This window comes from Lissotriton helveticus, chromosome 11 (assembly GCF_964261635.1).
Source record: "Lissotriton helveticus chromosome 11, aLisHel1.1, whole genome shotgun sequence".
Classification (NCBI taxonomy): Eukaryota; Metazoa; Chordata; class Amphibia; order Caudata; family Salamandridae; genus Lissotriton; species Lissotriton helveticus.
Window position 1 is genome coordinate 57,327,476 of NC_136072.1, and position 26,179 is coordinate 57,353,654.

At 45.9% G+C, this 26,179-nt stretch overlaps 1 protein-coding gene across 1 annotated transcript in view; it reads left to right on the forward strand.

The window, feature by feature from the left end:
- Positions 1 to 1,195: 1,195 nt before the first annotated feature.
- LOC144791181 (cytochrome P450 2J4-like) overlaps positions 1,196 to 26,179 on the forward strand; it is a 174,663-nt gene continuing 149,679 nt past the window's right edge. Inside the window, exon 1 of the mRNA XM_078665826.1 lies at positions 1,196 to 1,540. Coding sequence (XP_078521952.1) covers positions 1,370 to 1,540 — 171 coding nt within the window. The 5' untranslated portion in view covers positions 1,196 to 1,369. The remainder of the gene's footprint in view (positions 1,541 to 26,179) is intronic.

Genomic DNA, 26,179 nt, shown 5'->3' on the forward strand with positions numbered 1-26,179 from the left:
ATGCTTATCCAAAGAAACTATTTTTAAAAAGTATTTTAAAGAATGCCAGGTGGTTTAAACAGGCAAAGGTAGCCCTACTGTTCCTAAAACTGTCTGCAGAGCCCCTAACACTCTTTTGCACAGTACATTTTTTAAGATTGGCCGTGAAACTCAGAACCACCAGAGGCGAGGGGTAAATATTTTTGTTTTTTTAGTATCTGCTTATCAGGAAAAGGGAGGGCACTCCTTTAGGAACATATGAATTATTCACCTGTGCTTTAATTTGTCATATTTTAAATGCAATTTGTCATTGAATGCTTTGCCGAATCACCTTATTCCAGGACATTTCATGCTAGTCCTTTGAGAGGATCATTGCGGTGAACTAATCTCATTTCATGAATTGATTGTACATAGATTTTTAGCCTGGTTTTATAATGATTGTGATGTTCTTTTAACACTGTACTTTTTACGGTATTGTTTTATGCCTAATAAAGTAATTTTGATGATGATGATGATGAATGGCCAATTGAAGTCACTGTCTGTGATGTTACAATTTACAGGGTCCTCCCTGGCAAGTTCATCTTCTGCCCGGGGCCACACAAATCCTACAACAGACCCTGGGACCAGCTGTGTGCATAGAATCAAAAATCTCCAGACATCATGTACAGGAAGAGAATACAATTGGTGTTATTTTATTTTCCACGACCACGTGCATGTGAGCGATTTAATTCGCCGACTCAGAAAGCACTCGAGAACTTTCGATTGACTTTCCTGGACTGAGAGTTTTCACAAAGGGAGGAAAATTAATATCAAAGCTGCTGGGCAACAACTAGATTGTCAGTCAGACAAATGCATATATACTCCCAAAATGAAGAGCTCTCAATGACACACGGTAATTACATCTGGGTTGCAATTATTAGTAAAAGTGCATGCCAGTGCATGAAGAGCGGTAAATGACACACGGTAATTACATCTGGGCTGCAATTATTAGTAAAAGTGCATGCCAGCGTGCCAAGGAAAAGTACACGGGATACACATTGCTCAAGAAGAAAATATAGGGCACGATTTAATGTACACAGCTTTTCTGACTGATTTACTACTTACAGCCGGCTCTCATAGGCTGTCCTGGAGGAAGAGAGGAGGTTGGACTGAAAGTGGGACAAAGAGGCACTGGAGTGGTTTGAGGAGAGGTTGGGGTGAGGTGGGGTGACCAGAACTTTCAGGAGTCATCACACGACAGGTGATCCGGAGGTTTAGAGAAAAGAGAGACAGTGAGGGGAGGAAAAAGGATGAGGAAGAAATCAACGCTACATAGAAGAACCAGCAGAGAGGTGGAATAGAAGGGAAGGATCAGTCTGTTTTGTTCACCAGGTGAAAGCAGGTGTGCACCATGCTGTCTCTCAGTGCAGTGTTACTGGCTCTGGTGGTGGCTGCGATCACAGCACAGTATTTCAAGCTTCAGTGGTCGAGGAGAAGGTACCCTCCTGGGCCGACCCCGCTCCCCATCATTGGCAACCTGTGGACCCTGGGATTTGAGCTTCGCCATGAGACCCTCACGAAGGTAAGACCAGCTGAAAATGGCAGGTCTGGGGTATTTAAGGGTGATGCCAGGGTGGACCTCTAGCCTCAGGGCGACTGCACCGCACTGGGAGGACACAGCGTCTCACTGTGAATGAAGGCAGGTGGTTGGATTTTAGTATAACAGGCTGGTGTGTTGCATATTTCATAGCCGAACTGAGAGCCAGATTTACGTCCCACCAATTTGCGAGTCCCAAGATAGGATTAGTACATGGGCCACACATTTTTTGCGGTTGCAAATGGGTCTAAAACCCATTTGCACCCACAAACAACTTTAGTTCATCTGGCCCTGAGACACTGATGTTGAAACCAGAGTGCTTTTGTCAATTCCCTCCCATTAGCAGCTGCCATTTCTTCAGCTCTTCACTCTTACTATATGAGTTGGAAAACAGGCAACCATGGGACTCTGTAAAAGAGGAAACAACAGCAGCCCTCTAGTGAACATCTCACTTGTGGAGGAGTTGCATCAGGACCAGGCTGGGCAGGGGCAGCATCATTGGGTCTTGGGCAGGCTGCTTAGGTTCAATGAGCAGGTCTACAGGGCAGTACCAGCACCTGCTGAGGCGTTGCATGCAGTTCTTTGAGATGAGTTAGGACCATTTCTCAGCAAACAGGGCACTGTTCCTGCTTATCCTCTGTTTGAATTTACAGCATGCTGCCTTCCTCAGGAGAATGGCTCAACTGGACACATTTAAATACAAGACAATTGAAAACAGCGATGTAAATCACAATTGGGAAGGGGAAAAAAGGGAAGAGAGACAACAACATAATAATGGGGTGAGAAAAACTGCAATTTTGAAAGTAGTTGAGAAGCACTATAATATATAATTATATCATGACCATAACACACGGGGTAAGCACTGGGCATGTATGTGGGAGAGTGTGTGGGCGGCACAGTGATACAGTGGTGTGAAGGACAGCGTGAACGGTGAAAAATAAAGTTAAAGTGGGCAAAATTGCAAGTTATGTACAGTGTTTATATATATATGAGATATTCAGGTAAATAGATTGACCACAACATCGCCTGAGTTCTAGGCTGGATAGTTGACGGCGTTTCAGCCTGAATGATTGCAGGTCTACATCAGGACAATGGTCATGCAGTTTGGGGTAGTGCTCTGAGGGGAAGAGAAAGGAAGGATAGATAAGTAATTGAGTGGTCGAGGGGATACGGGATAGGAAAGGTAAAATAATAGAGCTTAGCAGAAATTACCTATCAAAGAGTGAAAGGATCCAGGGTTATTCAGGGTCAGCGTGGCATCAAATGAGCCTGTGGATGCTGTGGAAGAAGGAAACAAGCGGTGTATCTAGTAAACCGCAGGTGTGGGGAAAGGGAACAAGAAACAGGCATCTGTATAATTGATATATAATTACCAGAAAGAATCCTGGTGGGTACAATGGAAGTAAGAGGTGAAGCCGTGTGATTCTAGATAGAGTGCAACCGGTAATTTGGCAATTAGGATGAATCTGAAAGGGAAAGACAGGAGGATGGAGTCAAAATAGCGCCATGGTACAGGCTGTTGTGTACGCAAAGAAAGTAAGGATGGGTAACAACCGGTTAGGGCGGTCGAGGCAGTGAAGTTGCTGTACTTACTCGACTGGTAGAAAATCCGGCGGTCGGATGGCACGAGGGCCACGTGGGTATAGTACAATGGCGATAATGGAGTCAAGCTAGCCGGGCTGATGAGAGGTGTTACCTCGAAACTGGGCCGGTGTTGTGTTTGCAATTACCGCTCTAAGTGTACTGGGGATGCTCAGACGTGAGTCCCAGGCACTCCACACCACTGGAGTCAAGCTAGCCGGGCTGATGAGAGGTGTTACCTCGAAACAGGGCCGGTCCTCGGATGCTTGATTCCGTTCTGGGAAGGACATGGCTTTTTTTTTTAATTGTTTTTTTTTTTGTCCTCATTTGCCCCTACTCACCCTTTTCTCTAACGATTGCGCCACAGGGTGTTTTCATCTCATATGATAGGAAATTCTTTTACCCATTTGGGAGGGAGTACACTCCCTTACCTAGCCTTCGTAGAGCAAAGTTTCCACCGAGATTTCAGAGAAGCTTAATCATAGGACTTACTGGCACCCTTGCCTTAAATTTTCCCCTATACCCTTCACCCATAGTGATTTAAAAAGAGATTCCAAAATTTGTATCTTTTCTCCTGCCGACCACTCATATCCAACTTTGCCACCGCCCTCATAGTCCTAATCCAAGCTAAGCATGTCGGGGGATCAGCAGAGACCCATAGCTTACATATTTCCCTTCGGGCCAACAGAATAGCATAAAATACCAACTTAACTTTATCGTCCACATCCCTGATTTGAATATCTAGCCTGCCAGTAATAACAAGTTCAGGGCTTACCTCAAAATCCTGGGCCAGTACCTTAGACAGGCATATACTCACATCTCCCCAGAAGCCTTTTATCGCCGGGCATGTGACAAACATGTGGATATCATCCTCATTTGGGCTGGTACATTTAGGACATCTCACCGACCCCCCGTTTTTAAATTTAGCCAGCTTCTTTGGTGACCAATACGCCCTGTGGAGAGTGAACAAGTGGTTCCTTCTTAAATTTGCAGGTTTTACCACCTTATAAAGAATCAACATAGTTACTTGCCAGTATTGTTCTGTAGCGATCCTTGGCAAGCACTCTCCCCACAGGTGGTCCGGCAGTGTTAATGATCCGTCCTCCATCTCAATAATTGCCCAGTACCAGCTCGCCACTTCTTTCTTTATCGGGGCCTCTTCAGCCAGCTTCTCCTCAAATTCATTATGTACCCCTATTAGATTGTCTTTCCCCACCGCCCAGCTTTGTATCTGGAGGTATTTAAATTTCGAAAAGTAGTGTCCCCACTTTTGTTCGCAATATGACCACGGCAATAAACTCCGATCCAAAAAGAGATCCCCCCAGCACTGAGGAACCTCTACTCTTAACCGTCTTGCCAACGCATCCTTTGTCCAACTTGGAGCACCTGGTGAATCCCAGATCGGTGCACTTGCGCTAAAGTATGGTATTTTTGTGGCCCTTCTGATTCTATACCAGAGCATTGCCAAATCCTTCAAGATTTTCAATCTAACTTTTTTGAAATATTTTGGGTCCGAAAATTTGTACATAAACCCATCTTGTTTAATGCTCTCTGCTCTTAACATCACTGATAATAGTTCCCCGACCACCGAGTTTCCAGGGCTTCCCAAAAGCATTCTGCAGTTTTTAAGCCCAAAGGCCCAAGCATATATCTGAAAATCCGGTGCAGCTAAACCTCCTTTCAAAAGTCTTCTCCTGATTTTCTTCCAGGACAAACGTGATCCCTTGGCCGCCCAAATAAAAGACCCGATCTCACTCTACAGTCGTGCAAAGCCTTCTTTCTCAAACATAAGAGGTAACGTATCAAATAAGAAGGTTATCTTAGGCAGCGCCATCATTTTTACAAGATTAACCCGTCCATAAAGTGTTAGAGGCAGATGTGCCCACCCCCTCAAAGCCAGAGATATTTCCTTCCTGACTTTAGCTAAATTAACCTTAGTAATATCTTTTATATCTTGAGTAATTTGGACACCTAAGTACCTTATTTCTTTTTTACAAACTAAACCCTCCGCTGCCATATTCCAGGACATAATTTCTGTCTTATCAGCATTTAGCTGATATCCCGAAACTTCGCCAAATTTCTTCGTTAAAGAGCCTATGGTGTCCATTGTTCGATGTAAATTTGATGTTAGGATAACTATATCATCTGCATATAGCCCGATCTTTCTAACCCAACCCTGACATTCAAAAGGGGATATCCCACCTGCCTCTCTGATTTTACAGGCTAAAGGCTCTATATACAAATCGAATAGCAGGGGGGACAAGGGGCATCCCTGCCTTGTGCCTCTCATTACTTTTATTGACTTTGTTAGTACCCCGTTAACTAAAACTCTCGATGTAGGTGCCTGATATATTCGGGCCAAAACCCCACCAAAGTTGACCCCCAGTCTTAAATGTACTATCAAGACCTTCAAAAACTCCCAATTCACACGATCAAACGCCTTGGCGGCGTCGAGGGCAACCACAGCCAGAGGGAGACTGTATGTACTTGCAAGGTCTATGCTTCCAATCAAAGAGAATATTAACTCCCTTAAATACCTGCCCTTAATAAATCCTCTCTGATCTTCATGGATAAGGTGGGGAACTATCCTAGCAAGCCTATCTGCCATGATCTTAGTGAACAACTTATAATCACTGTTTAAAAGTGATATAGGCCTATATGAGTCCAGGTTCTTTGGCGATTTTTCCAGGTTTGGGAATAACAATAATATGTGCCCCATTCCATGATGTGGGAAGAGTCGCCTTGCCTAAGAAAACCTCGTTAAAAACTTTACTTATTAAAGACAGCAAGCTCCCCCCCAGAACTTTATATACCTCCACCGGTAGTCCGTCCGGGCCTGGTGCTTTCCCTTTTTTGGACTCTTTAACCGCTTTCTCTACTTCCCCCTGGCAAATTTCTTGGTTTAACAACTCTTGCATTTCTTCTGTCACTGGAACCAAAGCTTTTATCCATTTTTCTATTTCATCCTTTTCGGGTGCAAGATCTTCCCTATATACCTCCTCAAAGTGTCTGTAAAAGGCTTCAACTATCTCTTTAGTGCTCAGACGTGAGTCCCAGGCACTCCACACCACTGGAGTCAAGCTAGCCGGGCTGATGAGAGGTGTTACCTCGAAACCGGGCCGGTCCTCGGATGCTTGATTCCGTTCTGGGAAGGACATGGCTTTTGTAGTTCGGACTGGACTGTTCCCATGGGGCACAGGGTCAGCGCTGATTTGCATATCGCCATTGTCTAACCCAGGGTGGTGTGGAGTGGAAAAACGATAGATTTGGGCCCAGATCTTTGGACTGGGGTGAATGTGTGACATTGATCCACATTCTGTCCATCATTGTTGTGTTTGCAATTACCGCTCTAAGTGTACTGGGGATGCTCAGACGTGAGTCCCAGGCACTCCACACCACCGGAGTCAAGCTAGCCGGGCTGATGAGAGGTGTTACCTCGAAACCGGGCCGGTCCTCGGATGCTTGATTCCGTTCTGGGAAGGACATGGCTTTTGTAGTTCGGACTGGACTGTTCCCATGGGGCACAGGGTCAGCGCTGATTTGCATATCGCCATTGTCTAACCCAGGGTGGTGTGGAGTGGAAAAACGATGGATTTGGGCCCAGATCTTTGGACTGGGGTGAATGTGTGACATTGATCCACATTCTGTCCATCATTGTTGTGTTTGCAATTACCGCTCTAAGTGTACTGGGGATGCTCAGACGTGAGTCCCAGGCACTCCACACCACTGGAGTCAAGCTAGCCGGGCTGATGAGAGGTGTTACCTCGAAACCCGGCCGGTCCTCGGATGCTTGATTCCGTTCTGGGAAGGACATGGCTTTTGTAGTTCGGACTGGACTGTTCCCATGGGGCACAGGGTCAGCGCTGATTTGCATATCCCCATTGTCTAACCCAGGGTGGTGTGGAGTGGAAAAACGATGGATTTGGGCCCAGATCTTTGGACTGGGGTGAATGTGTGACATTGATCCACATTCTGTCCATCATTGTTGTGTTTGTAATTACCGCTCTAAGTGTACTGGGGATGCTCAGACGTGAGTCCCAGGCACTCCACACCACTGGAGTCAAGCTAGCCGGGCTGATGAGAGGTGTTACCTCGAAACCGGGCCGGTCCTCGGATGCTTGATTCCGTTCTGGGAAGGACATGGCTTTTGTAGTTCGGACTGGACTGTTCCCATGGGGCACAGGGTCAGCGCTGATTTGCATATCGCCATTGTCTAACCCAGGGTGGTGTGGAGTGGAAAAACGATGGATTTGGGCCCAGATCTTTGGACTGGGGTGAATGTGTGACATTGATCCACATTCTGTACATCATTGTTGTGTTTGCAATTACGGCTCTAAGTGTACTGGGGATGCTCAGACGTGAGTCACAGGCACTCCACACCACTGGAGTCAAGCTAGCCGGGCTGATGAGAGGTGTTACCTCGAAACCGGGCCGGTCCTCGGATGCTTGATTCCGTTCTGGGAAGGACATGGCTTTTGTAGTTCGGACTGGACTGTTCCCATGGGGCACAGGGTCAGCGCTGATTTGCATATCGCCATTGTCTAACCCAGGGTGGTGCGGAGTGGAAAAACGATGGATTTGGGCCCAGATCTTTGGACTGGGGTGAATGTGTGACATTGATCCACATTCTGTCCATCATTGTTGTGTTTGCAATTACCGCTCTAAGTGTACTGGGGATGCTCAGACGTGAGTCCCAGGCACTGCACACCACTGGAGTCAAGCTAGCCGGGCTGATGAGAGGTGTTACCTCGAAACCGGGCCGGTCCTCGGATGCTTGATTCTGTTCTGGGAAGGACATGGCTTTTGTAGTTCGGGCTGGACTGTTCCCATGGGGCACAGGGTCAGCGCTGATTTGCATATCGCCATTGTCTAACCCAGGGTGGTGTGGAGTGGAAAAACGATGGATTTGGGCCCAGATCTTTGGACTGGGGTGAATGTGTGACATTGATCCACATTCTGTCCATCATTGTTGTGTTTGCAATTACCGCTCTAAGTGTACTGGGGATGCTCAGACGTGAGTCCCAGGCACTCCTCACCACTGGAGTCAAGCTAGCCGGGCTGATGAGAGGTGTTACCTCGAAACCGGGCCGGTCCTCGGATGCTTGATTCCGTTCTGGGAAGGACATGGCTTTTGTAGTTCGGACTGGACTGTTCCCATGGGGCACAGGGTCAGCGCTGATTTGCATATCGCCATTGTCTAACCCAGGGTGGTGTGGAGTGGAAAAACGATGGATTTGGGCCCAGATCTTTGGACTGGGGTGAATGTGTGACATTGATCCACATTCTGTCCATCATTGTTGTGTTTGCAATTACCGCTCTAAGTGTACTGGGGATGCTCAGACGTGAGTCCCAGGCACTCCACACCACTGGAGTCAAGCTAGCCGGGCTGATGAGAGGTGTTACCTCGAAACCGGGCCGGTCCTCGGATGCTTGATTCCGTTCTGGGAAGGACATGGCTTTTGTAGTTCGGACTGGACTGTTCCCATGGGGCACAGGGTCAGCGCTGATTTGCATATCGCCATTGTCTAACCCAGGGTGGCGTGGAGTGGAAAAACGATGGATTTGGGCCCAGATCTTTGGACTGGGGTGAATGTGTGACATTGATCCACATTCTGTCCATCATTGTTGTGTTTGTAATTACCGCTCTAAGTGTACTGGGGATGCTCAGACGTGAGTCCCAGGCACTCCACACCACTGGAGTCAAGCTAGCCGGGCTGATGAGAGGTGTTACCTCGAAACCGGGCCGGTCCTCGGATGCTTGATTCCGTTCTGGGAAGGACATGGCTTTTGTAGTTCGGACTGGACTGTTCCCATGGGGCACAGGGTCAGCGCTGATTTGCATATCGCCATTGTCTAACCCAGGGTGGTGTGGAGTGGAAAAACGATGGATTTGGGCCCAGATCTTTGGACTGGGGTGAATGTGTGACATTGATCCACATTCTGTACATCATTGTTGTGTTTGCAATTACGGCTCTAAGTGTACTGGGGATGCTCAGACGTGAGTCACAGGCACTCCACACCACTGGAGTCAAGCTAGCCGGGCTGATGAGAGGTGTTACCTCGAAACCGGGCCGGTCCTCGGATGCTTGATTCCGTTCTGGGAAGGACATGGCTTTTGTAGTTCGGACTGGACTGTTCCCATGGGGCACAGGGTCAGCGCTGATTTGCATATCGCCATTGTCTAACCCAGGGTGGTGCGGAGTGGAAAAACGATGGATTTGGGCCCAGATCTTTGGACTGGGGTGAATGTGTGACATTGATCCACATTCTGTCCATCATTGTTGTGTTTGCAATTACCGCTCTAAGTGTACTGGGGATGCTCAGACGTGAGTCCCAGGCACTGCACACCACTGGAGTCAAGCTAGCCGGGCTGATGAGAGGTGTTACCTCGAAACCGGGCCGGTCCTCGGATGCTTGATTCTGTTCTGGGAAGGACATGGCTTTTGTAGTTCGGGCTGGACTGTTCCCATGGGGCACAGGGTCAGCGCTGATTTGCATATCGCCATTGTCTAACCCAGGGTGGTGTGGAGTGGAAAAACGATGGATTTGGGCCCAGATCTTTGGACTGGGGTGAATGTGTGACATTGATCCACATTCTGTCCATCATTGTTGTGTTTGCAATTACCGCTCTAAGTGTACTGGGGATGCTCAGACGTGAGTCCCAGGCACTCCTCACCACTGGAGTCAAGCTAGCCGGGCTGATGAGAGGTGTTACCTCGAAACCGGGCCGGTCCTCGGATGCTTGATTCCGTTCTGGGAAGGACATGGCTTTTGTAGTTCGGACTGGACTGTTCCCATGGGGCACAGGGTCAGCGCTGATTTGCATATCGCCATTGTCTAACCCAGGGTGGTGTGGAGTGGAAAAACGATGGATTTGGGCCCAGATCTTTGGACTGGGGTGAATGTGTGACATTGATCCACATTCTGTCCATCATTGTTGTGTTTGCAATTACCGCTCTAAGTGTACTGGGGATGCTCAGACGTGAGTCCCAGGCACTCCACACCACTGGAGTCAAGCTAGCCGGGCTGATGAGAGGTGTTACCTCGAAACCGGGCCGGTCCTCGGATGCTTGATTCCGTTCTGGGAAGGACATGGCTTTTGTAGTTCGGACTGGACTGTTCCCATGGGGCACAGGGTCAGCGCTGATTTGCATATCGCCATTGTCTAACCCAGGGTGGCGTGGAGTGGAAAAACGATGGATTTGGGCCCAGATCTTTGGACTGGGGTGAATGTGTGACATTGATCCACATTCTGTCCATCATTGTTGTGTTTGCAATTACCGCTCTAAGTGTACTGGGGATGCTCAGACGTGAGTCCCAGGCACTCCACACCACTGGAGTCAAGCTAGCCGGGCTGATGAGAGGTGTTACCTCGAAACCGGGCCAGTCCTCGGATGCTTGATTCCGTTCTGGGAAGGACATGGCTTTTGTAGTTCGGACTGGACTGTTCCCATGGTGCACAGGGTCAGCGCTGATTTGCATATCGCCATTGTCTAACCCAGGGTGGTGTGGAGTGGAAAAACGATGGATTTGGGCCCAGATCTTTGGACTGGGGTGAATGTGTGACATTGATCCACATTCTGTCCATCATTGTTGTGTTTGCAATTACCGCTCTAAGTGTACTGGGGATGCTCAGACGTGAGTCCCAGGCACTCCACACCACCGGAGTCAAGCTAGCCGGGCTGATGAGAGGTGTTACCTCGAAACCGGGCCGGTCCTCGGATGCTTGATTCCGTTCTGGGAAGGACATGGCTTTTGTAGTTCGGACTGGACTGTTCCCATGGGGCACAGGGTCAGCGCTGATTTGCATATCACCATTGTCTAACCCAGGGTGGTGTGGAGTGGAAAAACGATGGATTTGGGCCCAGATCTTTGGACTGGGGTGAATGTGTGACATTGATCCACATTCTGTCCATCATTGTTGTGTTTGCAATTACCGCTCTAAGTGTACTGGGGATGCTCAGACGTGAGTCCCAGGCACTCCACACCACTGGAGTCAAGCTAGCCGGGCTGATGAGAGGTGTTACCTCGAAACCCGGCCGGTCCTCGGATGCTTGATTCCGTTCTGGGAAGGACATGGCTTTTGTAGTTCGGACTGGACTGTTCCCATGGGGCACAGGGTCAGCGCTGATTTGCATATCGCCATTGTCTAACCCAGGGTGGTGTGGAGTGGAAAAACGATGGATTTGGGCCCAGATCTTTGGACTGGGGTGAATGTGTGACATTGATCCACATTCTGTCCATCATTGTTGTGTTTGTAATTACCGCTCTAAGTGTACTGGGGATGCTCAGACGTGAGTCCCAGGCACTCCACACCACTGGAGTCAAGCTAGCCGGGCTGATGAGAGGTGTTACCTCGAAACCGGGCCGGTCCTCGGATGCTTGATTCCGTTCTGGGAAGGACATGGCTTTTGTAGTTCGGACTGGACTGTTCCCATGGGGCACAGGGTCAGTGCTGATTTGCATATCGCCATTGTCTAACCCAGGGTGGTGTGGAGTGGAAAAACGATGGATTTGGGCCCAGATCTTTGGACTGGGGTGAATGTGTGACATTGATCCACATTCTGTCCATCATTGTTGTGTTTGCAATTACCGCTCTAAGTGTACTGGGGATGCTCAGACGTGAGTCCCAGGCACTCCACACCACTGGAGTCAAGCCTGCCGGGCTGATGAGAGGTGTTACCTCGAAACCGGGCCGGTCCTCGGATGCTTGATTCCGTTCTGGGAAGGACATGGCTTTTGTAGTTCGGACTGGACTGTTCCCATGGGGCACAGGGTCAGCGCTGATTTGCATATCGCCATTGTCTAACCCAGGGTGGTGTGGAGTGGAAAAACGATAGATTTGGGCCCAGATCTTTGGACTGGGGTGAATGTGTGACATTGATCCACATTCTGTCCATCATTGTTGTGTTTGCAATTACCGCTCTAAGTGTACTGGGGATGCTCAGACGTGAGTCCCAGGCACTCCACACCACTGGAGTCAAGCTAGCCGGGCTGATGAGAGGTGTTACCTCGAAACCGGGCCGGTCCTCGGATGCTTGATTCCGTTCTGGGAAGGACATGGCTTTTGTAGTTCGGACTGGACTGTTCCCATGGGGCACAGGGTCAGCGCTGATTTGCATATCGCCATTGTCTAACCCAGGGTGGTGTGGAGTGGAAAAACGATGGATTTGGGCCCAGATCTTTGGACTGGGGTGAATGTGTGACATTGATCCACATTCTGTCCATCATTGTTGTGTTTGCAAAGTTCTTAGCAAAGCAAAAAGCTTGTTTATGGCAAAAGTTGGTCCTAACTAAAACTACCTACTAGCGACTGCAAGTAGGTAACATGTATATATGTATCATCCCCACAATTGAAAGCTTTGGGATTGCACAAAAAAAAGGAAAATAAATTTCAAAGCAAAGTCGACTTTCATACCTCCCATGAGTTTTGATATCATTAACGTATTTGAGGAAACTGTCAAAAATTATTTGGTGAAAGTAAGGCAATAAAAATTTGGAAGAAAAAATGAGATTAATATGAACCTTACAATGGAACAAAAAAGAGCAATTGAGGGCATTTAGAAATACCCCCTATTGTCTGCAAACCCTCTGATTAAGGGGGAAACATTGTGCTCATGACAAAAGTAAGGAGGCATTACAAAAACAGTTTTCGGATAACACTTGCTATGTCAAAATTACCAAAGAGGAATACAACATTAGTGTCCAAGAGTACCATCTGATGATCATGAAATGGCATGACAAGGGAATGATCAACATAGATGAATTTAAATTTCTCTCTTGTCCTCATCCGGTGATATCCACGTTCTATCACCTCCCTAAGATTCATAAAGTCGCCAACACACCTCCTGGTCGACCAATGGTCCAAGGGTAGTCTGACTGAATCCATGTCACAATATATTGATTTCTTCCTTGCTGATTTTATGAGAATACTACCATTGAACATTTGTGACCCTAAGGATTTTATCAGAATAATATCGAACATACTTTGGGAATCTGACATGTTAATGATCGTACTTGACATGACAAGCTTATACACCTGTATTAATCATGTCAGTGGGAAAAAAAGTACTATTCGTTACTTCCTCAAAGGCAGATCTCACAAATATGCTGAGCATAATGAAATGATAATTCAGTTTATTTTCTTCTGCTTAACCAACAACATTTTTCTATTCCAATAAAAACACTATAGACAGGTCAAGGGCACAGCGCTGGGCACCTGCTTTGCCCCCAGCTATGCAAACTTGTTCGTAGGCTGGTGGGAGAAGCAGGTGGCCTGGGCCAAAAGTAACAACCACTGGGTCTCGTCTATCGTTGGTTGGTATAGGTATATTGATGACCTTTTTATCCTTTGGAAAGGGTCAAGAGTTGAGGCAGAGAAATACATTCAGGAATTAAACAGAAACACAGTTAATCTACATTTCAGTGGGCACATCAATGCCACTGAAGTAGAATTCCTTGATCTTAAAGTCTGTATCCAAGAAGGAGAAATTTTCAAATCTCTGTTCAGAAAAGCGACAGCAGGGAATTCGATCCTTGAGGCCCATAGTAATCACCCGAAGTCTCTAAAGAACAGTATCCCCGATGGGGAACTCTAATGACTTAAGAGGAACAGTACCAGAGACAGCTATTTCAAACAGGCTGCTGGGGATGTCATAGAGAGATTTATTGTGAGAGGGTATGCACCTTATTATAAAAAACTCTGGGTAGAGTAGAAACAATTTCCAGACATTGTCTTCTCAGGGATAAGAACCAGACCAACAAAGATCAAGGGGAGGCACCCAGATTTATTACAACATTCTAAAGTGAATCAAGTACATTAAGACAATTATCTCACAGAATAAAAGGCAATATAGAAGACTCCCAACTCCCTCCCACCCCCACCCCAACCCCTTGATCGCACAAAGTCTGCATAGTCCTGTCCACAGCCTACATATATAACAGAAAGAATACTCCCTCCCCCGGACCCCCCCGCATAGCACCTCCACAGACCAAATATGTACAAGCAAATTACCCCAATGAATGAGCCTCTGCTACAGCTGGCGGGTCTAACCACGGGCCCCGATAATCTGCCCCCCCCCCCCGTTTCTAAATTTTGTAGTGCTTGTGAGGGCACCCCCTGGCCACAAAAATAGGTTGTTCCAGCCCCAAACAGAAGTCTAATCCATTTTTCCATGCGGCCACCGATTGGGCCCGCAGCGCCTTCCACGCCTTAGCGATGTCCATTTTCGCCAGTGTGAAACCCAATTGCATGAGGTGTAGTTTGTAGACATTACCCCCTATCCCCTCCATAACACAGAGCAGGGCCAGCTGCGGTGTAGGGGGGAGCTCCCACCCCAGGACCTCCGAGAGACAGGCAAATTCCCTCCTCCAAAAGCGGTCCAGGCCAGACCGTATGAATGAAAGTGCCCTCTTCCCGACCGCAGCGAAGACACTCCGGGGAAGCGATCAGCCCCGCCCGCCACAAGCGCACCAGAGTAAAATAGGCCCTGTGTAGATACTTGAACTGGATGAGGCGGAGTCGCATCACTTTGGCTGCCCCCCGCGGAGCCACCAAGGCCTCGGTCCAGTCCTCCTCCTCTTCCTGCGTGCCCACATCCCCTTCCCAGTCCCCCCAAAGTGTGGGGGAGCAATGAGTAACCAGGGATAGATAAATCTGGGAAATGTTCCTGTCCCCTAGATTACCCATAAAGACCTTTGCTTCCAGCTGACTAAATTCAGGGAGAGACTCCAGACCCACTAAATTAGGGGACAAGGCATGACGAAATCTAAGATAACGGTAAAACTGGGACTGTGGCATAAGGAATTCCTTCTGGAGGTCTTGGAAAGATTTTAGCGTTTGACCCCTCATAACATCTCCCAGGACTGAAATACCAATGTCATTCTATCCGTGGAAACCCTGCAGGGCTGCCAACTGGGGTAGGCGCCCATTATTCCAGAGAGAAGTTTTCCGAGTCAGGGTATTCCACCATCCAATTCTTTGCAATGCCTGCCTCCAAATCAGGAACACCACCCATGTGGAGGACGGTAGCGGGCCCCGCAATGGCACTGAATAAAGAATTGCATGTAGCGAGGGGTTCCCCATAAGCTGCCGCTCGACAAATATGCTAGGTCTCCCCTATCGCCAAACCACTCATTAAGGACCAGTAGATGCGAGGCCTGGTAGTATGGGAGAATGTCCAAGGATGCGAGCCCCCCCACAGTAAGTAGACAGGAAGCATGTTCGCAGAGCTAAACGCACTCCCCCCCTACAAAAACTGCCCAAGCACAGCATTCACCAGCTGGAACCTTCAGGCGGGATCGGGTATGGGTGATTCTGTAACTGATAGAGGAGCCGGGGAAGCCCCACCATCTTGAATATCGCCGATCTACCATATAATGTCACAGGCATACAGGACCAGCATTCCTTAGGAGCGTAAAGATCCACACAGTAAGCGGCGAAGCCCTCGTAAAACCGGAGTGAAATACCTGTTGAAATCCATACCGCTGTAAACATAGAAGTTTCCTGTAAAATAAAAACGGCACCAGCCCGTTTGGCCTGATGGAGTATGGCTCGCGTTAGATTTTCTCCAGAGCACCGCGCATATTCCAGCTAAGAATGCGGCGAGTACCTGGGTTCACCTGTCCCCCACGGGGCATACTAGCCATTTGGGAGTGTATCCAGTACTATAACAGGCATCAGGATATGTCAGTGTATACGTGGATAACAGCGGACCCTCAGTGGAAGTGCGACCTGTGAACATAAACAACCCCCACCCAACAAACCCTCCACCTCATACCTCAAAAACACTGAAGCACCTGTTGCGGCGGGGCCGGTCCTGGATCCTCAACAGGGGACGGGGACCGCTCCGACCAATGGATCCTCATCTTACAGCCCATGTCATCTGGGCATGTCCCCCGCCAGCAAGAGCCTGAAAGAGAAACCAGCCCATATCAGGCCTCCTCCGATGAACATTCAGCAGTCTAGGACTCTGCAGTACTTCGCTGGCCCATAGATTTGTTTTCCAAAGTCTGTCACCCAGAAGTAGAGCCCCCTTGAGAGGAGGCACCACAGGACAAGGCGCGCTGCCAGGATCTTGACCGCCTGTTACCCTTCTCCTGGGGCCTCGCTGGGACATCTCGCTCGATGAGGAGTCCGACTCTTCCCGGCGGTGTGTGCGGGAGTGATACACCACCCGTAGGCGGGCATGGGGAAGCTTGAGGTCCCTCAGGCGGGCCTTCACCGCCATGAACAATTGTCGCTGTTGCTGCACCTGCCGCGTGTAGTAAGGAAAGATAAGAATGCGTACATTGTCATAGAGCAGGGGTTCCTTGGGCCGGGCCTGCTTTAATATTGCGTCACGATCAAGAAAGTTCAAGAAAGTTCAAGAGCTTCCCTACAACTGGCTGTGGGCGGGGTTCCTGCATGAGCACCCTATGGGCCCGCTCTACAACAAAGAAATGGGACATGGCCGCCGGAGGAAGCCAGCTCTCCAGCCACTGCGTAAAAAAGCTTTCCATGATGCCCTCCTCGCAACCCTCTGGAAACCCAACAAATCGAAGATTATTGCGTTGAACCATCCCTCAGCATCCTCCATTTGCAGCGCCAGTCCCTTTTGAGCAGACTTCATAGCAGCTACCTTCTGCTTCAGTGAAATAACATCATCTTTCATACCCGAGATATGGGTCTCAGCTTCGGTGATGCGTGACGCCGTGTTGCGCAAATCTTGATGCAACAGCATGACGTCTGACCCAACCGCACCAATTTTGGCATCCAACATGTCTCTGGATTGGGTGATAGCAGCCAGGAGTGCTGCATTATCTAGCAAAGCCCCCGACTGACCTACGGAAGCCCCAGCCGCCACTCCCGGACCACTAAATTTATCTATGGGGCCTTGCTTGGCCAGGCCACGGCCACTTTTGTCCCTCGTCATGACTGCCCACTGGACTCCCCACTCAGTCCTGGAAAGAACTGGGAAGGGTGGGAGATCGGAAATTACCCAACATAGAGCTCCTGCGGACCAACCTGACCGCTGAACAGGAGCCTGTGAGGAGCTGCCCAGCGACTTGGGCCAACGAGCCACCTCAGGGGCTACACTGTACCAGACCCCTTCAGAGGTCCCCAGCAGCACTCACACGGTCCGACACACCACCCAAGAGATGGCGCCCTGGGTCAGTATCAGGGGTCCTACACACCCGTAGTCACTCAAATCCATGGCCTCCATGGGGCACCCTCTCCCACACTGCACCCCCCCCGGCGTGCAGTTGAAACCACCAGCTTCAGGGACCCAAGAGGTGCCCACACGGTCTGACCAGTCGCCAATATGAGCCCCCACAAGGCCCGGTAGCATTTAAGGGGAGGGAGAAGGCTCGCATCCACTGGGGCCCCATGCGGGTCCGGAGATCCCTCAACAATCGCTCTGGCTCTCCACAGCCCGCTCGGCCACCCTTCCCATGAGCCGATAATGCCGCCGATCTCCCCCTGCACTACATACCGAGGGGGATGGCCAGGCCAGGCTGCATCAAATCCAAAGGCTGCCCAAGCTGCCGGCCACCACCTCTGCTGAAGCAATCACCACCGGAGCAACATGGAGTGGGCGCTCCCCAATGGCTAGGAGAGCTGCTCACGGACCGCAGTTCCCTTCCCGCTCCCCAGCACCAAACCTCACCTTCGCGCCTCAATCTAGCCCCTGAGCCTCCCAGTCGGACTCTGCCTCAGGCTGCATCGCAGAGTGGCGGTCGGTCCCCCAACAGCTGTTTCTGCCCTTCAGACAAATCCTGAGCACTTCTCTCCGCTCTTGCGCTGGTATACGGCGCTGAGGCTGCCCCTTCACTCCGGCTACCTCCGACAATCTTGAGCGCCACATCCCGGCTCCACCGCCGGCAGCTAGGCCGCGCCCCCTCAATGCCCCGCACCAGCAGAGGCTTGATTACTCCTCCACAAACCCCCGTGGGCACCCCAAAACTACTTAGGGTGACACTGCGAATATCCAGAGGCTGCAGAGTCGTCGTATTGGTCACTCGAGCATCGGGGACTCAGAATAAGTGAAGGATGTATGGCGGGCTGGACGGAGCTCGCTCAGCACACGTCCGCCATGCTGGCTTGCCAAGCCACTCCCCTGCCAGAGTGAGCAGTTTTGCAGGATTATTTCCTTGCTCCAAATGCAAAACTTGTAAGAACAGACCCAAAACACTCACATATGAGATCCTGGGAAAAATACAGCATAGATCCATCAACAAATTTCTAACCTGAACCACACCTTTCTGCGTCTACTGTTTAGTCTGTCCATGTAAAAAGTGTTACGTGGGCAGTACTGTACATCCAGTAAAATGTAGAATTCTTGAACATGCCAGGGCTATTGAGAAGAAGGATTTCTCGTATCTGGTAGTAAGACACTTTGTCAGATTTCACCAAAGTGACAGAAATATTCTGAGATTCTACTGCCACGATCATGTTCCACCACAAGAATGGGGAGGTAACAGAGAGTTAAAGATGCGCAGACTTGAGTCTATATTTATAGTTGACTTGAAGAAAAAATCCCCACTAGGAGTAAACACAGAGGAGGAACTAGCAATTCATCTGGGGTAGATGGATATAGGACTGAATTTTCAAATGTGGCTCTTACTGGGTTTCTCTCTCCTCTCAATTATTTGAGAAAGGTTAACTATGTTCATGAACATGCTCTCTCATGTATTAGGAATGGTCATATAGCATATAGACTACTGATGTTCTCTCATGTATCATGAATTATCATATAGATTGTTGACACATTATTTCATGAACTAAATTATGAAATTTGTGCACTAGGAGATCATTTTATCTCTTTTTTGAATGCCCACACAGGGCTCAATTCTGTTTGAATGCTGTTTTTGGAAAGGCCATCTGTTTGTGCATTTTAACAATAATCAAAGCATCATTTCACAGTGGCTGTTTTCTACATAAGTTCGGAAAAATGTATAATTAGTCTGACTGTGATGAACTAAAACAGTCTGGTTATTTTATCCTCCAATTATGGTGCCTGCATGAAATGTGCTGGCATCACTTTTAAAAGCGTTGTTTCTAATTTCTATAATCATGTTTGATAACACTGTTATACTTTGGCCATGTGAATGTTTAATTCATCGCTTTGGAGCTGATATGTATATACCAGGTAGCCCAATACCAGGTAGACCCATAATATCCGCTATTAACAGCATGAGCGAAAATGTAGTGAAAATATGTAGATCCTTTCCTACAAGATCTGGTAAAGAGTCTGCCAACATTTGTGAAGGATACTGGACATTTTTTGACAAAGATCAATGATACAGGTTGGAGTGAGGGAATGCTCCTGTTAACACTGGATATTGAGTCCATATATACAAGCATTGAATGGGAAAAGGGACTCAAAGCAGTGGAATATTACTTGGACTCTAGATCAATTGTCTTTTACGAACACAACAAAATGCTTTTGTCACTTATTATTGGTGTCTTGAAAATAACTATTTCATGTTTGGTAAAGACATATACAAACAAAAAACGGGGAGTCGCATTGGGGGCCTGCTTCTCCCCTAGCCTGGCATGTTTACATGTCGGTTATTGGTAGGAGCGGGGCCTCAATGTGCTACACCAGAATTGGGTCAAAAGACTCATAATCCAATACTTAAGGTATATTGATGATGTCTTTATAATATGGAAGGGCACTGAAAAGGAGGCACTTGACTTTGTGAATGCCATTAATGTCAACGATTTTAATTTGACCTTCATTTCTCATGTCATTAGTACCACAATTGAATTTCTAGATGTTTCTATTTATGTAAAAAATCAGCAATTAGAAACGACCCTCTTTCGCAAACCAACGGCGGGCAATGCAACATTGCATGCCAGCAGTGCACATCCAGGCCACCTAATTATAAGCATTCCATAAGGTGAACTAATAAGATTGAAACATATTTGTAGCACTATAGAGGATTATGAAATCTGTAAACAGGACTCTCTGAAGAGATTATGTAAAAGAGGGTATAATGAAAGAACTTTAACACAGGCTTGTGTTAAGGCAGATGAGATAGATAGAGCAGCCCTATTACCTACTAAAGATGACATGGCAGAGACAGAAACAGATGAAGATGGTACACCAAGACTTATTACTACTTTTAGGAGAGGAAGTTGAAATCCATTATCAAGCATAATTGGCCAATAATAATGACAGATAGCGTTTTAAGATCCCGCTTTCCTGTAGTTCCAACTATTACCTTTCGAAAATGTACTTCAATGGGTAGCAAATTGGTTAAAAGTAGCCCAGAAATATCGCAGGCTAGTACTTAGTTGAAACAAAGCCCGGGTTTTCGTAAATGTACTACATGCCGGGCATGTAAATTTGGATTAAATATGACTCATTACACAACACCATTCTCAAGCAATTCAATTCCCATCAAAGGCAGCTACACTTGTAGAACCGATTTTGCCATTTAAGTTCTGGCGTGCACTTGTAGACTAAGCTACATCGGTAGCACCAAGTTGCAAGTGCACGTCAGAATATTACAACATCTGAGAGCCATTATTAATAATGACTCCTCATACCCTCATACCCAGTGGCGCTGCACTTTAAAGAAATACATGAGAGAGAGACATTAATTGTTCGAAATATTATGTTATAGACGCCATACCGGTCCTTCGCAGGGGTGGCAACCAAGAGGGTATGTTGAGACAAAGGGAAGCGGGTTACATTCTCAACATGGACAGTAAAGTCCAGAACGGCCTCAATACCTCAGATGAGATGCACCATTATTTATAAAATCATTATTATTTATTTTGCCTTCGATTCCCAGATTTGACTTGATTTAATAAAATATCTCTTGGCTCAGGCTTGGGTACATGATAGATTTATGATGTGTTTAAAAAAAAAAAAAAAAAAAATGTAATTGTGATAAAATACTGGTTTCGTCAGCTGCCCCGATCCTATATAGCCAGCGTTTTAAATATTTTGTATAATTTTTACACCATATTATTTTCACGAGTGTCCATATTGGGGTAATAGATACTTATATTACATATCTATTTATTTACTGTTTTAAAATGCTTGCACTTTGCACAATAGACACTTTAATATATGATGGCCTAATCGGAACCTTCGAGGTGTTATTTATTGTATTTATACTGTAATATTAAATGCATAGGATTTCAATAGTGTGTATTCATACAGAGATTTGTTGAACATAAGACTCATATAGAAGGCCATGGTGTGATAGAAGTTTACATCGTCAGCATTACGCTGGTATTATTCTTGTACTTTAGTTTTTAATACATTTTTGCTCATATGTGGTGCTATATATTTACATATATATATATTATTTTAAAATATATATGGGTGCATATATTTTAAAACATTTGTTTTATAGTTATATTTATAAATATTTAATTATTTATTTATTTATTACATGCATTGCACTTTATATGTACATATGAGTAATAAGTACAATTGGTAAAATGTGTGGCCTTAAATAACTGCCCAGTGACTTCCTGAGTCTGTTTTTCATGCATTTTTTTAGCCTCGTGAGGACAGATATATCTCTGTTTTCCTTTTCTATGGCCATGTGATGGTGATTGGTGAATGTGATCAACTGTATATATTTGCACAGCAATTCATGGTTCCTTGTGTGATCAAGGGCATTCGTTGCCCGAAACACGTTGCAAGGTGCATGATTACAAAAAGAAAATAAACACGACTTGAATGCATCTGACCTGGAGTCCGTTTACTCTGTTCGCCGGACGGATGTTCGGAGTGGTTTTTTGTTTCAGCATATATATATATATATATATATATATATATATATATATGCACCAGAGCCGTGCTTCAACACAACGTACCTCAGCATGGCAATCACGGACACAAGTCGGTTTAAAGTGCAGCAGTCGTGGATTTATTAATCAGAAGATGGTCTCTGGCAAGAGAAACACTCACTCGACGCGTTTCGGGATTTTCTCCCTTGGTCACGAGTGTTTGACCATACGTTTCATTGGTTAATATAAACAACATGTGACATAGGTGTGAGTGAAAACAGACTCTTGAAACCGACTGTCGTATTCAAACAAACAGAACGTTAAATTCAGTGAGTCTAAAGAATAATCAGGAAATAAAATAAAACAGATGCTTGCATGTTTTTTTGGGAAATGCACATTAAATGCACTAGTGCGCTTATCTGTTGGCATTTACTCATTGTGTATTCAGGGAGATCACACATCATTGTTCAAATCGTATTAATTACAAGGGTACTGTGACGCTTCAGTATTTACATATACAAGTGCAAAATAATCACTTCGTGCCCAAGTGGGCAATTAAACGCTCTATACATTGAACCAAAAATATTTGGGATCAAACCCTTTCCTGCCCAACTGGGCAATTGTAACTAAATTCATGAACGAAGAACCAAAGATGCGCTAATGATAACTGATAATCATTGTAGTAATGCCCTAGTGGGCTTTCTCAGTCTTGTAACTTATCCAATATAAATCATTGTGCCAATCTTAATCTGAACCATATCCCTTCTTCAATTTGACATGCGTCATCTGAAAAACAATAAACAAAACAAAATATATGTCACCTACATGAAATAATAAAAATAACATACAATCAAAAACAGTTAAAATCACATACAGCTTTGCGGCAATTCATAGTTACGGACATCTTATTCAGGACTTGCAATCAGAGCAGGCTTCACCCCAAATGAACGGCTAGCTCTTCATTATGGTTATGACCTAAAGGAGTAAGTGTCCTGTACTGTATGATGAGCTTTGATTCCAATCTACGTAATTCTTTCAATCTGTTCCCCCCTCTCATGTCCGCCTTCACAAAATCCAATACTACAAAACTCAGCAAATTTGTGTTCTGCTCGTGGTGTGTATGAAAGTGGCGGGCTATGGGGTACGCTTTGTCTAGATTTTTGATCGCACGTAAGTGCTCAAGAATACGTATTTTGGCTTTATGGATGGTACTGCCAATGTAGGCTAGGCCACAGGGACAGAATAATGCATAAATAGCATACTCTGTATTACATGACGTGTGCTTTTTTATCACATAAGGCTGGCTCTCTACAGATAGAATGCAGTTCTTTCTATTTTTGCTGTTTTTACAAGCTTTACAGCTTCTGCATGTAAAGAATCCTTCTATTCCCTCTATTCCCTTTTTAGAGGTTTCCACTGCTTTGCAAAGAGTGTCCCTGAGTGATCTTGCTCGTTTAAATGTAATCTGTGGACTAGGCCCAATACACTTTATCAGATCTTTATCAGTACTCAATACCGGCCAGAATGTTTTAAGACATTTGCGTACTGCTTGTGTTTGTTTACTATACGTGGTAACAAATCTTAGGGTTTTGATTGTCTTCTTTGCTCAATCTTTTCACCTCCCACCTCTCCTTACTCAACAGTGTTTCTCTAGAGCGTAGACGTACCTCTTTAAGTGCCTTATTAACGTTTTTTTTGTTGTACCCTCGTTGCAAAAAACGTTCGGTCATGACTTTACATTCCGCTTCAAAAGTAGTTTCAGTACTGCAGTTGCGCTTCGCTCTAAGGAACTCACCAAGTGGTATACTCTGTATGAGTGCAGTAGAGTGGCAACTGTCAGCGTGTAGCAGGCTGTTTCCTGCTGTACTCTTACGGTAAAGACAGCTCTCAATTCGCTGATTATCAATGAACACTTTGAGGTCAAGAAATTCAACCGTAGTTTTAGACCAATTAAAAGTGAGATGGAGATTAAAACTATTATCATTGAGTATATCAACGAATTCTTTAGCCTCTTCTTCTGTCCCCTTCCATATACAAAAGATATCATCTATGTATCTAGTGTACATGGGAACTTTGTCTTTAAACAGTGTTAAGCTGTTAACTACCTCCTCTTCCCAATACCCCATATAGAGACCTGCAAAAGATGGAGTGAAGCAAGTCCCCATAGATGTACCTAGGGTTTGATGGTAAATTTTGTTGTCGAAAAGGAAGTAATTGCTTTTGAGACAGATGGTGATCATCTCTAATAGCATTTCGGTATGCGCAATATGCGAAACCGACCTGCTACTCAAGTAATGTTTACACGCCTCGACTTCTTTGTCTTGCGGGATGCAGGTATACAAACCTGACACATCCATGGTCAATAGTGAGTACTCTTCTTTCCACTCTGTTTTATCTAATTTACGTAAAAAATCACTGGTATCTTGCACGTAAGAGGGAAGTTTCTGTACAAAGCTTTGAAGAAAAAAGTCCACATATCTGGACACATTTTCCAAAAAGCTCCCCCTTGATGACACAATAGGTCTCCCTGGTGGTCTAAGTGGATCTTTGTGAATCTTGGGCAGCAGATATAGAGCAGGAAGCTTTGGAAATTTACAATCTAGAAATTTATACTCGCTATCTTCGATCAGTCCCTGCTTCTTCCATTCTAATAACCTAGTGTTAAATTGTCTGATGGCATGTTCATACTCCATTCTGTTTCTTCTCTCATACTTGTCCGTCTCAGCTAACTATCTTAGACCCTCATTGGTGTAATCTGTTTTAGACATAACGACAACATTTCCGCCTTTATCAGACTTTTTTATCACAATGGTATTGTCCTTTCTCAAGTTATCTAGAGCTAATCGCTGTGCTTTAGTTATGTTGCTCCAGGTATCAAAATGTTTGCGTTTAGATATTTTCCACAGTTCATTGTTTACTCCTTTTTCAAACACCTCAATCGCGTCATTTCTGATTTGAGGTAAAAACACTGATTTTGGTCTAAACCCGCTGTTTGCACTTAGGTTAAAGGGGATATCCTCAAGCTCAAGGCTGGAGATGGGATCACTACTACTTGTGTTGGCATCTGCTAATACATTCATTGTGTGTAGTAGTTCAATGTCTGCTATTCGCAAGTCACTTATTGCCTGCTGTGGAATGGTGTTACTTGAATTGACCTTCGTGGCGTGCCATTTCTTTAAACGCAATTTGCGAGTAAAAAAGAATAGGTCTATTTGACTTTGTGTATAGTCAAATGTGTTCGTTGGACAAAATGACAAGCCTCTAGAAAGTAAATCAATTTCAATCTTACTTAGTGTCCTTGTCGATAGGTTGATCACCGTCTTCTCATACATTATGTTTTCTTTGCTTGCCCCCTTGTTCGACTTCCCACTGGGCTGCTTGCATTTCCGGATGGCTTGTTGTTTCCTCTTTTTCCTTTGCCTCCTCTTCCTCGTTTTGGAAATCCGTCCGATCTGTTGTTTGAATATCTGCTCTTGGCCACAAGATCGAATTCCGCTAAAATGCTGGTTTTTACTCCAGTATATTCTTGTACAATTGAGAAATCACTGCCACTCGTAATGCCACTGCCACTGGCAAGACTGGTGCCGCTCTCTTCAGACTGGTTGTCATCACTTTGATGTTCTACATTGACAGTTGTGGTTGTACTTTGTGTTTGATTCACTGGTGTTTTCTTCCTTAGGTGATCATATTTTTTTGAAAACGTGAGCATTTGTCCCTTTTGGTAATCAACCAAATCACGCTGGAACTTACGTTGTTTCTTTATTTTTATATCTCCTTCAATTTTATTAAGTCCTTTGTCAATTTTTTCCATTTCGCTTTGAAATTCATCCTCGGTACACAGTTCCTTTAGTTCAGCTGATAAACTTTCAATGATTTCACTTAATTTGTCACAGTCCTTATGGGCAAATTTCACCAGCATTCTTAGCATATTCATAGAGCAATTGTGATTGTTATCAATCCACTGCTCCACCAATTCAGGGTCTGGGTCTTCAAATGTGGGCGTGATAAAAATACGGAGGCCTCTTGGTATTCATCCGACCTTGATGTATTTACTTAAAGTAGTTCCTTCCCACCATTTGTTTTGTTCCTTTTTGAAAGCCTTCCACAATTTGTCCAAAACAATGTTCTTATTGTTGGGTGGGATTGTATTCATGCCCCCTCCTCTTACTTTCGTTGTAGTGTCATCCATCTGACACTCATCAAACAATTTATTTGCCGCTTCAGAGCGTTTTTCTTTTCTCGCCATTGCCATCTTAAATACACAGAGTTTAGTTAAACTCACGTTAATGCTGTTGACAGCTTGCACT